This window comes from Hypanus sabinus, chromosome 8 (assembly GCF_030144855.1).
Source record: "Hypanus sabinus isolate sHypSab1 chromosome 8, sHypSab1.hap1, whole genome shotgun sequence".
NCBI classification, from domain to species: Eukaryota; Metazoa; Chordata; class Chondrichthyes; order Myliobatiformes; family Dasyatidae; genus Hypanus; species Hypanus sabinus.
Window position 1 is genome coordinate 135,147,038 of NC_082713.1, and position 13,309 is coordinate 135,160,346.

Genomic DNA, 13,309 nt, shown 5'->3' on the forward strand with positions numbered 1-13,309 from the left:
GCCTTAATCCGTCCCTCCATCCATCTGCCACAACTCCCTCCAGCCATTAACTATCTCTATCCCTCTGCTCCAATCTTCAGTCCATCCCGTCTGCCCAGTCTTCAGTTCCTCCCCTCTGCCCCATTACCCAGTCCTTCCCCTCCCCTCCGTCCTCTGTCCTATTCTTCAGTCCAACTCCTACGCAATTTCAACCCGTACTCCCATTCCCTCCGTCCATGTTATTTTCCGGGGGAGAAAATGCTTGCGGGGGGTTAACGTAGCCGCACCGCCTCCAGGGTGGGCTTTCTCCACTGAGGACGTTGACCAAGTTTGAAACTGACGCGAGCAGCGACCGTGAGCGCGCGCGCAGGGGAGGGGAACCGTCGGCGGGTTCGAGAAAGAAACCGCTTTCGTGCACACGCGGAGGGTGACCGTCACCGAGCGAGCACGCGCCCGAAGGGTAACCGTCACTGGGCTGGTGGCGAAAGGAACGCGCTGCCGCTATGGACTTGAGCGGCGGCGGCCGTCGCTGAGGGAGTGGGCTGGCAGGCCGATGCGGGCTCTTGCCTTGTTGGGCGTAGAGTGTGTCCTTGCCCAGCCATGATTTCCAATCAGCAAAGCGGTGGGAGCCGGCCGCGGGCCACGAATGTCGGCTCAATTCTCCTTACGCAGCAGGAGAATGAGTGCCTCTTCAACTGCCTGGGCAGGAAGTGTCTGGTGAGTGTGCAATCCGTGCACTGACCTAGGGGGGCAGAAAGGGAGGGGAGCTCGGCTTGGGCCGCATTCAGAGTTTGGCGTGGGCCTGGTGATACCTGAAGAAAGCCCAAGCCGGGCCCTTGTTAGGCCTGAGTAAAGCCCGCAGGAGAGTAGGGTGCAATCCAGCCTTGGTGGCTGGTGTTTGGGGTGGGAGGGTGGCTGCTGCTTTGCAAATGCGCTTCTTAGTGTTTTGAGCCGGGCTTCTCCCTGTGATGTCTTCGTGTGCAGTTAGCTAGCCGAATCCCTGCATAAGTCTCCCCGGCAGATTTCAACAGAAACTTCCTACCCTTGTTATTTTACTGCGCAATAAAAGGCTTCACTAAAGTAACACCTTTACAACCTAGTTCGTTCATCTTTTATCTGCTGCAGAATTAACTTTGTTGTGAGTTGTTTTGCTTAAAAAAACAATTACCCTCTCATGAAATTCCCTTTACGGGTTATGTTTTCTTGAATTCCAAAGATATAAAGTTGCCATCTTCCTGTTGACTTGTGTTGATTGATTATCAAACTTATGAAATGAAATCTTGGATTTTGTTTGAAAACGAAACAAAGTATCTGTCGAGGTTTACTTGTGTACAGTATTGTCTTTTTTTTGGAGGATTAACTTTTAATTTGCCTTTGACATACTCCGTGTTTCCATCGACAGGACGAGCCCATTGATTATCTTTCATAAAATGTTTCAAAGCAGGAAGGGAAATTTTTTTCTGTTCCGTATATATGTTTTCCATTCGTAGCTAAAAGTAGTCACGGAATCCAGCTCCTTGAATTCTGGAATAAGGTCCTAAATATGTTTTATTTCCTGTATTTTTGCCGAAGATCCTTTGGACCATTGAGTTCTCAAGAGACTCCTATTACCTTACTTCTGTATAACCTTTTATCTGTCAGCTGCTCTGCAGCCATCTCCTACCACTCACCTCTACAACATTCATCTTCCAGTAGTTAACACATCTTTGGGAGGTGGAAAGAAACTCCTGTGGTCTTTGGGAGAAAGAGTAAACATTAAACAACATCTGTCCCCCTTAGTTTTCTCATCCTTCTTATCAAGGATCTGGTTAAAGGGGTGTTTTATCTCCTGTTTTTCCACATGAGCCTATTTTGATTGGTTTATGTTTCAAGTTTCATTTATGTTTCATGTTTGTGGCTCTAAAATTCAAGAGAGGAGACAAGTGCAGAGATGTTGTTGATAGTTACATTTGAGGGAAAATTGCAGTATGTTCTGGAAATGTTGTATAAAAAAGTTTAGCTAGAAGGATGTAAAAAAGATTAGTTTTGAAGGGAAGCATATAGATGTGAAATAATTTTGGGGGGGAGAGCTGCTAAACATGACCCTCATGTCAGGGAGTTGCTAAGAATTACAGAAACAGATGCTGCTTTCAAATGCTAAAAAATGTTAAAATTGAGTAAGGTGAGGTTGTGGAAGGGATTCAGAGTGGAAATGAATTTGCAGTTTATTTGACACTCCGAAGTCAATAAAACAAAATAAAAATCCCTAGCAAAATACATTTTATGGAGAGTAAATGCGGTGTTAATTAATATGGATATGGCTTCAATCATTATGTATCCTGGTTGTTTGGAAAATGAGAAGGTGGATAGTCCTCTGAAAGCTTGTGGTGATGGTACTGCAGTGTTAATGTTCGACATATTACAGAATTCATATCCACATTCAAGTGTGGAAAATATACTAACTCGAGTAGAACTTCATGAAGAGTTGTGGTTCCACAGTGGAGTCTGAATCATTTAATATCACCATCATAAGTCGTGAAATTTGTTGTCTTTGCGGCAGCATCATAAGTTGTGACATTTGTTGTCTTTGCAGTAGCAGTACAATGTAATACGTAATATAAAGAAAAAGTGAATTATAGTAAATTAAGTTAGATTAAATTAGTGCAAAAATAGAAATAAAAAAGTAGTGAGAGAGTGTTACTAAGTTCAATGTTCTTTCAGAAATCGGATGGCCAGAGGAAGAAGCTTCCTGAATCATTGGGTGTGTGCCTTCAGGCTTCTGTACCTCTTTCCCATTTTCACTCTTTGTCACCTTCAGAAAAAAATGTGGGAAATGTTATCAAAGCAACCTCTGATGTTATACAATGTCAAATGCATTGACTTTTTAAAAATTTGAATGTTGTGCAAGTATCACCACAGCTATCCAGCTGGTGGTGTATGTTTCAACAGACTGGTAACTGCCATGTTTGTGGGAAGGGCAGGGGACGAGTGGGAAAGGTGGTTTACTTGCTAGAAAACACTCTTTCACATTACAAAGTCATGTCAAGAAACACAAGATGGAAAAAAAAACAAACACGAGGAAATCTGCAGATGCTGGAAATTCAAACAACACACAAAAAATGCTGGTGGAACACAGCAGGCCAGGCAACATCTATAGGGCGAAGTGCTGTCGACGTTTCGGGCCGAGACCCTTCTGTCGTCCTGATGATGGGTCTCGGCCCGAAACGTCGACAGCGCTTCGCCCTATAGATGCTGCCTGGCCTGCTGTGTTCCGCCAGCATTTTATGTGTGTTGTATGGAAAAAAAGTTATGTTTTCTGACATTGGTAATTGGTTTATTATTGCCACATGTATTGAGGTACAGTGTGAAACTGTTTTGCATGCCATCTATACAGATCATTTCACTGAATCAAGGTGGTACAGGCAAAAGCAAATACAGGTTTCTCCCGCTATCCTAAAGTAGAGCGTTCCTAGGAAACCATTTGTAAGCCAAAATGTCATAAAGCCAAGAAGCAACTACCATTAATTTATATGGGTAAAATTTTTTTGCATTCCCAGCCCCAAAAAATAACCTACCAAATCAAACCAAATAACACATAAAACCTAAAATAAAACAAACATATAGTAAAAGCAAGAATGATATGATAAATTTACAGCCTATATAAAATAGAAATATTGTATGTACAGTGTAGTTTCACTTATCAAAATCAGGAAGACAGCGAGCCAAAATCGATGTGAAGAAAAAAATTGGCACGTACATGCATACGTATATACATGCATGTGTGCACAATTGCCAGCACAAGGCTTCATGGTCATGGAAGTCTTTCTCGGGGCAAACACACGTATAAAGCAGGCGTCTTTTTCATAAAAGTGAAAATCCTCTTTGGTTAGCAAAAACAGATACTAATGTAGGTCTTTCGTAACAGCGAGCTGTCGTAAAGCGAGCGTTCAAAAATGGGGTCGGTCACCTGTAACAGCACAGAATATACATTTGCAAGAAAAAGTTTGTAACCTTCTGCAATTACCTGGATTTCTGATTAATTACTCATAAAAAGTAGTCTGATCATCTAAATCACAGTAATAGACACATACAATCTGCCTAGACAAATAACACACAGACCATTGTACTTTTCATGTCTTTATTGATCATTGTTCGATCATTCACAGTCCAGGCCGGAAAAAGTATGTGAATCCTTGTATTTAATAACTGGTAGAACCTCCTTTAGCAGCAATAACATCCCCTAAACGTTTCCTGTAGCTGATGATCAGACTTGCACAGTAGTGAGGAGCAACTTTAGACCATGCCTCTAATTGAAACAAAACAGTTTCAATTCATCAATATTTCTGGGATACCTTGCGTGAACAGCCCTCTTCAGGTCATGCCACAGCATTTCAATTTGATTAAGGTCTGGACTCAGACTTGGCCATTTGAAACTGCAATTTTTCTTCTTTTTAAGCCATTCTGAAGACCATTTACTCTTGTATTTTGGATCATTGTCTTGTTGCATCATCCAACTTCTATTAAGCTTCAGGTGAATATCCTGTAAAATGTCTGTAATATCCTGTAAAATGTCTGGATACAATTTTGAATTAATTGTTCCCTCAATGACTGCAAGCTGTCCAGGCCTTGAAGAAACAAAGCAGACCAAAACCATGATGTTCCTTCCACAATGGTTCACAGTTGGGATGAGGTTTAGGTGTTGGTGTGAATTCCCCTATTTCCTCTAAACAGTTCTGCCAAAAAGTTCAACTTTGTCTCAACTGGCCACAGAAGATTGTACGAGAAACGTTGTTGGAACATCCAGGTGTTTTTTATTTGCAAAATTGAGGTGTGTTATTTTGGAGAACATTGGTTTCCTCCATGGTGTCCTTACATGAATACATTCTTGTTCAGTGTTTTCCTTATAATGGACTCATGAAAAGATACTTTATCAAGTTCTAGAGATCTTTGCAGGTCTTTTGCTGTTACCCTTGGGTTCTTTCTCGCCTCCTCCGGCATTGCATATCATGCTGTTTGTGTTATCTTTGCAGGACGTCCACTTTAGAGAGAGTAGCAATTGTACTGCATTTCCTCCATTTGTAGACAATTTCTCTTAGTGTGGACTGATGAACACTCAGTTCTTTAGAAATGCTTTTGTAGCCTTTTCAACTTAATGCATCTGTACCATTCTTCTAAGGTCCTCTGAAAGTTGTTTTGATCAAGGCCTGATGCACATAAATAGAACTTTTGAGAGAAGAGCAGGCTCTGTCAGTAATCTGATTTTGTGTGTCTTTTTTGTTTATATAGAGCAGGACATTTCTGCAACCCACAGTTCCAATCTCATCTCACTGTTTGGAGCACCTGACTCCAAATGGGTTTTGTAGAAGGCAGTACCCTAGTGGTTTGCATACTTTTTTTTTGAACCTTGACTGATTGTTTAAATGGTATACTCAGTGTCAACAAGAAGAACAATTGTTTGTATGTTATTAGTTTAGGCAGATTGTGTTTGTCTAGTATTGTGACTTAGATGAAGATCAGACCACATTTTGAGTAATCAATGCAGAAAAACAGATAACTGCAAAGTGTTCGCAACTTTTTGTCACAACTGTAGTGTTACAGAGACTCTGCAGTACAGGCAGACAATACAATGAAAGGCCACAGTAAGGTAGATTGTGAATTCAGTTGTTCATCCTATCATAAAATAGATCCACTCACTAGTCTTATAACAATGGGGTAGAAGTTAATATTGAATCTAGTAGTATTTTCAGGCTTTGGTATCTTCTGCCTAATGGGAAGGAGGAGAAGAGAGAATGTCTGTGGTAGAAGGAGTCTTTAATGTTGGCTGCTTTTCCAAAGTAATGAGAACTTTAGACAGAGTCCATGGAGGGGAGGCTGGTTTTCATGCTATACTGAATTACATCGTCAATTCTGCACCTTCTAATGATCTTGGCCAGAGCATTTGCCATATTAAGCTGTGATGCTTCTGTGTAGGATGTTTTCTATAGAGCCTTTACTGTATAAGAATTGGTAAGAGTGAAATTATTCCATAACTCAAAACTTTTGGATAGTAACTTGTGAATTATGTGAGGGTGAATATCCAATAACTCTGCGGATTATTGAGTACTGAGGATTAGAGCTTGTGGATAAGACAAGTGGTAAAATGCTGCAACAAGATCTCTGATCAATTGTTTGAGAAGGTTGCTTGATGAGAGAAAAAAAGTCATACTATTGACCTGAGTTTAGAAGGTTGTTTTTGCTGTGGTTTGGCACGAACCAGTTCAATGGAATTGCTGATTGGTTTAGCAGGATTAGTTTCCAGTCAAGAATCTGCGAAGCTGCAATGTCCTTTCAGGTCGTGGCTCAGATTTAGTTTTTTTTAAGGTTCATAGGGATGGTTTTTGGGGATAGCAGGGTAAGTTAGGGGTCAGATTACAATTTAGGAACAGGGATGAGGAGAGTTACAGGTCAGTGTTCAAAATGATAACTCAAAAATGTGGCATCCATCTTCAAGGACCCCCACCACCTAGGACATGTCATTTTCTCATTACTACCATCAGAGAGAAGGTACGGGAGACTAAAGACAGACTCAATGTTTTCGGAACAGCTTCTTCCCCTCCACCATGAGGTCTCTGAACGGACAATGAACCAACCCATGAACACCACTTCACTATTTTTGCCCTTTCTGCATTATTTATTTAATTTTATTTGATTTTATATATTGTAATTTTTAATGTATTACACTGTACTACCACAAAACAAATTTTATAACATATGTCAGTGATATTAAGCTTGTTTCTGTTACTGCATATGTCAGTATGCATGTGATAATTAATCTGAATGCAATCTAACAATGTCATCGAAGCAGTTCAGTATGGGTAGGCTGAGGATATCTTGTTCAGGAATTAATTCCCTAGACAATGCAAGATGCTGGATGAATTCAGTGGGACAGGTAGTGTCTGTGGAGAAAAATCCTGCTGCTTGTTATGCAACTGGTGTTAAGGGCAGCAGAGAAGGTCCTCCATCTCTGGCAGTGTTCAAGTGAATGTGGGCAAACAGGATTAGGGTAGAAGGGCAGAAAGGTCAGGATGGGTGTGTTGAGCCTATGGGCCCATTTTTATGCTGTACAACTCTGACTCCATAAATTCTGTTGGATTCTTTTCATCCATCCTTTAGGATAGACAAAGGAGAATCAGTGGATGTTGTGTACTTGGATTTTTTGAAGGCCTTTGGAAAGGTGCCAGGCACGAGGCTGCTTAGCAAGAGAAGAGCCCGCGATATTACAGGAAAGATACTAGCATAGATAGAGCATTGGCTGATTGGCAGGAGTCGAAGAATGGGAAGAAAAGGAGCCTTTTCTGTTTAGCTGCCAATGACTAGTGGTGTTCCACAGGGGCCTGTGTTAGGACCAATTCTTTTTATGTTATTTGTCAATGATTTGGATGATAGAATTGATGCCTTTGTGGCCAAGTTTGCAGACAATACAAAGCCGGGTACAAGGACAAGTAGTTTTGAGGAAGTAGGCAGGCTACAGAAAGATTTGGACATGTTAGAAGAATGGGCAAATAAGTGGCCAATGGAATACAGTATCAGCAAGTGTATGGTCATGGACTTTGGTAGAAGAAATAAAAGCATCAACTGTTTTCTAAGTGGAGAGAAAATTCAAAAATCTGCTGTGCAAAGGGACTTGGGAGTCTTCTTGCAAGATTCTGTAAAGGTTACTTTTTGGGTTAATTTGGTGGTGAGAGGAATAGAAAATACTGTAAAAGCAAGGATGTAATTTTGAGACTAAAGCCCTGCTGAAACCCCACTTGGTGGTTTTAGGCCCCTTGCCTAAGAAGGGATGTGCTGACCTTGGAGAGGGTTCAAAGAAGGTTCCTGAAAATGATTCCAGGATTGAAAAGGCTTGTCATATGAGGAGCGCTTAATGGCTCTGGGCCTCTACTCACTGGAAATCAGAAGAATGAACGGTGACCTCACTGAAACCTGTCAGATGTTGAAAGGCTTTGATAAAGTGGATAGTTTTGGGAGATGGAGAAAGTTTAAGACCAGAGGACATAGCTTCAGAATAGAGGAGTGTACTTTTATAACAGAGATGAAGTATTCCTTTAGCCAGAGAGCGGTGAATCTGGAATTCATTGTCATGGGTGGCTGTGGAGGCCGTCATTGGGCATTTTTAATGCAGAGGTTGATAGATTCTTTGGCTGGTCAGGGCATGAAGGATTACAGACAGAAGGCAGAAGATTGAGGCTTAAAGGGAAAAATGGATCAGCAATGATGAAATGGAGCAGACTCGATGTGCCAAATGGCCTAATTCTTCTGTATCTTATGGTCTAATGATCTTTCAATTTCTCCACCTAATGTTGCTCATTCCACGCTCCCATCAACTGTTAAGAAGCTTGGAATGTTATAATAAATTTTAGTATTAAATGTTGTTTTTGCCAGCCAGACGAGTTTACGCAGAATCTCATATGATTACAATGAGGGATTTTAATATTTATTAGAGCTATTGTTTTGCGCTGTCCACAAACTATTAGTTTCTGCAATGTACTGATGTACTGTTTACGATATTTTAAAAATACCAAATTTATTGTGATACCAAGACCAAGTGGAATAATACTAGAATTGGTGGATTAACAACATTTGCAGAAATGTGGCAAAGGTGATGAGACGGTCTGATTATGGCTCCTTTGATTCTTCTCTGAATTTTTACCAAATGGGCACAGTGAATATCCTTATCCTTGTCTAGCGTTTGATTTCTATCTAATTTTTTTGAGGTGGAGATGGCCTTCTCCAACTATATCCAAAATTTCCACTGATTCAAGGTCTGGTCAATCAGTTTAGACTTTCTGGAATTTAGATTTGTTCAGGTGTTCCTATCTTAAAAGTAGAAATGTTTTGAAATGATACAGATTCTTGAAGGTCAGAATTACAATTTGGAATGTTGGAGAGGAAATTGAGCTTGCAGCAAAGAGAAAGAAATTCATCTTTGCCGTGTCAGTATGTTTGCTGTGTTCAGTCAGTGAGCAGTCACAGTAAAATCTCTTATTAGCTTCTAGTCAATGTAATGTTTAAAAATGGATTGACAATTTCATCTCTACTTAGAGGTGTGACTTTTGTTGCTAATACATGCTGACAGTATCTGTGCACACACCAATGATAGAAATCGCATCTTGCTATCATTTTAAACTCACTTTTAGTGCCTTCATTTCTAGCTTCTAAACTGCTTTTTCATTATCTCTTTAGTCAACAGTTAGTTGGCATTTTCTGCAGTGTTTTGTTCTAATGCAATGTTTCTATGTGTCTTTTTCAGCTCTATTTCTGGTGACCTATTGTACTAATTCCACTGCCCACACTTGTGTTATGCTGCTTTCTAGGCCATCATGAATACTGCAGCAGTACTTCTGTTTTGCTTACATTCAACATGAAAGTTATTTTACCAAAGTCTGCTGCATCTTTCTCAGATGTTATGTCAATACAATGGCTGCATCAGCTGCGAGGAACTTACTTGATGCAGCACGTTGTGATGTTTATTTAGCAGTGCAGCACAGAGTAGGCCCTTCCGGTTCCTTGAGTCACACTGCCCCCACAACCCCCAACAGCCCTGATTAACCTTAACCTAATCACTGGACAATTTGTTCAGTGACCATTTAATCCACCCAATACATCTTTGGGCTGGGAGAAAAAACTGGGGTCACCTGGAAAAAACCCACCCATTTCATGAGGAACGCATACAAACAGACTCCTTACAGATGGTACTGGAATTGAACTCCAACCTCTGCCATAAGCTGTAATAGCATTGCGCTAATTGCTGTGCTACCATTGTGCCAGTCATCTTGTCGGTATGATTTAAAAAAAACCCTGGCTGCCAGAATTAATTGAGCATGATTTTGATACTGCAATGTAGAATGTTATGAATATATTTTTGTTTGGAATTATTTTACTGGCATTAGCAAATCATTTAGTTATACCACTTTACGTCTCTGCTGCGCTTTTAAGAAAGCACAAGAGTATTATTTGTTACATTTTTCAGCATGCAGTCTATGCTAGCAAATTTAGTATCCATTGTTTATCATCAATTTCCCCTGAGAAGATGATAGAGAACCAGCTTCTTAAGTGCCTGCTGAAGAAGTATCCCCCAAGGACTGTTGGGTTGGGAGTTTCAGGATTTGATAATATTGAACAAATGACCAGCAATGGGTTTTCAATTCAGAATGTGGCAGGTACTGCTCTTCCCTTACTACCTGTAGCAATAGAGATTGTAGATTTGGGAACTACTGTTTTAAGTAACTTGTATGAATAAGAGTGGAGCACTTTTAGATGATTCGTATTACAGCCACATGCATTGGTTTTGTCTGGAATAAGGCTTTTGGATTGTGGATGGTGTGCAAATAAGGCAAGGTGTTTTGATGGGAATGTGATAGGTAATATGAAAGCTCCAGTAGCTCTGGAGAGGGTTGCAGAAGTGAAGCTTATATTAAAAGGGTATTCTCAAAAAGCAAGAGTGGATAAAATCATTGGGAACGGTGCAAGATTTGCTCAGAAACTAGAAATAGCTGCAGCTGGAGACTGAACAGAACAATAGGATATTCCAGTTGAATCTGAAGTTGAATTAGATGTAGCCAACACTAGAATAACACTTCAGTAATATACTCTCTACAGGAGCTTTATGGTTGAACTTAATGGCTTTTAGACCATAAGACCATAAGATGTAGGAGTAGAAGTAGGCTATTCGGCCGATCGAGTTTACTCTGCCATTCAATCTGGGTTGATCCAATGCTTCCAGTCATCCCCACTCCCCTGCCTTCTCCCCATACCCTCTGATGCCCTTGCTAATCAAGAACCTATCTCTGCCTTAAATGCACCCATTAATTTGGTCTCCACAGCAGCTTGTGGCAACAAATTCCACAGATTTACCACCCTCTGACTAAAGAAATTTCCCCGCATCTCTGTTCTAAATGGATGTCCTTCAATCCTGAAGTTGTGCCCTCTTGTCCTAGACTCCCCTACCAATGGAAATAACTTTGCCATATATAATCTGTTCAGGCCTTTTAACATTTAGAATGTTTCTATGAGATTTCCCCCCCCCCCCCATTCTCCTGAACTTCAGGGAATACAGCCCAAGAGCTGCCAGATGTTCCTCATACGGTAACCCTTTCATTCCTGAAATGATTCTCATGAATCTTCTCCGAACCCTCTTCAATGTCAGTATATCCTTTCTAAAATAAGGAGCCCAAAACTGCACACAATACTCCATGTGGTCTCACGAATGCCTTATAGAGCCTCAACATCACATCCCTGCTCTTATATTCTATACCTCTAAAAATGAATGCCAACATTGCTTCTTCACCATCAATTCAACTTAACTGTTAGGGTACCCTGCACAAGGACTCCCAAGTCCTTTTGACACAACGCATCTCTGCATTTTGAATTCTCTCCCCATCTAAATAATAGTCTGCCCATGTATTTCTTCCACCAAAGTGCATGACCATACACTTTCCAATGTTGTATTTCATTTGCACTTCTTTGCCCATTCCCTTAAACTATCATAAGTTTATCTGTAGGCTCTGTTTCCTCAGTACTACCCACTTCTTCACCTATCTTTGTATCTTTGGCAAATTTAGCCACAAATCCATTAATCCCATAGTCCAAATCATTGACATACATCGTAAAAAGCAGCGGCCCAACACCGACCCCCGTGGAACTCCACTGGTAACCGGCAGCCAGCCGGAATAGTATCCCTTTATTCCCACTCTGATCAACCAGTGCTCCACCCATGCTAGTAACGTCCCTGTAATTCCATGGGCTCTTAACTTGCTAAGCAGCCTCATGTGTGGCATCTTGTCAAAGGCCTTCTGAAAATCCAAGTATACCACATCTACTGCATCTCCTTTGTCTATCCTGTTTGTAATTTCCTCTAAAAAAATTCCTTTCAGGAAATCATACTGGCTTTGGCCTATCTTGTCATGTGCCTCCGGGTATTCCATAATCTCATCCCTAACAATTGATTTCAACAACTTCCTAACCACTGATGTCAGGCTAACAGGTATATAGTTTCCTTTCTGCTGCCTCCCACCCTTCTTAAATAGTGGGGTAACACTTGTAGTTTTCCAGTCCTCCAGTACATTGCCAGAATCTATCAATTCTTGAAAGATCATTGTTAATGCCTCCGTTAATCTCTCCAGCTACTTCCTTCATTCCATCAGGTCCAGGAAATGTATCTACCCTCATACCATTAAGCTTCCTGAGCACCTTCTCAGTTGTAATTTTCACTTCACATGCTTCACTTCCCTGACACTCTTGAATGTCCAGTATACTGCAGACGTCTTCCACTGTGAAAAATAATGCAAAATAGGCATACAGTTCCTCTGCCACCTCTGCATCTCTTACTATAATACCTCCAGCGTCATTTTCTATTGGTCCTATATCTACCCTCCACTCTTTTACCCTTTATATACTTTCAAAAAAACTTTTTGTATCTTTGATATTGGTCACCAGCCTCCTTTCATAATTCATTTTTTTCCCTTCCTAATGACCTTAGTTTCCTTCTGCAAGTTTTTAAAAGCTTCCCAATCCTCTATCTTCCCATTAGCTTTGGCTTCCTTGTACGTCCTCTCTTTTGCTTTTACTTTTGGCGCTGACTTCACTGGTCAGCCACAGTAGTGTCTTTCCATTTGAAAATTTCTTCTTATTTGGAATATATCTGTCTTGCACTTCCCTTATTTTTCACAGAAACTCCAGCCATTGCTGCTCTGCTGTCCTACCTGCTGGTGTCCCTTTCCAGTCAACCTTGGCCAGTTCCCCCCTTATGCCATTGTAATTTCCTTTATTCCACTGAAGAAATACTGACACATTGGAATTTAGTTTCTCCCTCTCAAATTTCAAAGTGAACTCAATCATATTGTGATCACTGTACCCTAAGAGTTCCTTAACCTTAAGTTCTCTTATCACCTCCAGATCATTGCACAAAACCCAATCCAGCACAGCCGATCCCCTAGTGGGCTCAACAACCAAAAACAACTAAAAAGCCATCCCTTAGACATTTTACTAATTCTCTCGAGGAACAGTACTAGCTTGGTTTTCCCAATCCATTTTCATGTTAAAATCCTCAACGATTACCATGACATTTCCCTTCTGACACGCCTTTTCTATCTCCTGCTGTAATTTGTAATCCATATCCTGGCTGATGTTTGGAGGTCTGTATACAACTGCCGTTAGGGTCCTTTTACCCTTGCCAGTTCTTAACTCAACCCGTAGAGACTCTGTCATTCCTTTTTAATTATCTAGTATTATTTCATACACACAGGGCCACACCACCCCCTCTGACTACTAACCTATCTTTCTGATACACCATATATCCTTGGACCTTCAACTC

At 40.8% G+C, this 13,309-nt stretch overlaps 1 protein-coding gene across 1 annotated transcript in view; it reads left to right on the top strand.

The window, feature by feature from the left end:
- Window positions 1–355: 355 nt before the first annotated feature.
- LOC132398447 (actin nucleation-promoting factor WASL-like) overlaps window positions 356–13,309 on the top strand; it is a 79,891-nt gene continuing 66,937 nt past the window's right edge. The window contains exon 1 of the mRNA XM_059977899.1: window positions 356–696. Coding sequence (XP_059833882.1) covers window positions 580–696 — 117 coding nt within the window. The 5' untranslated portion in view covers window positions 356–579. The remainder of the gene's footprint in view (window positions 697–13,309) is intronic.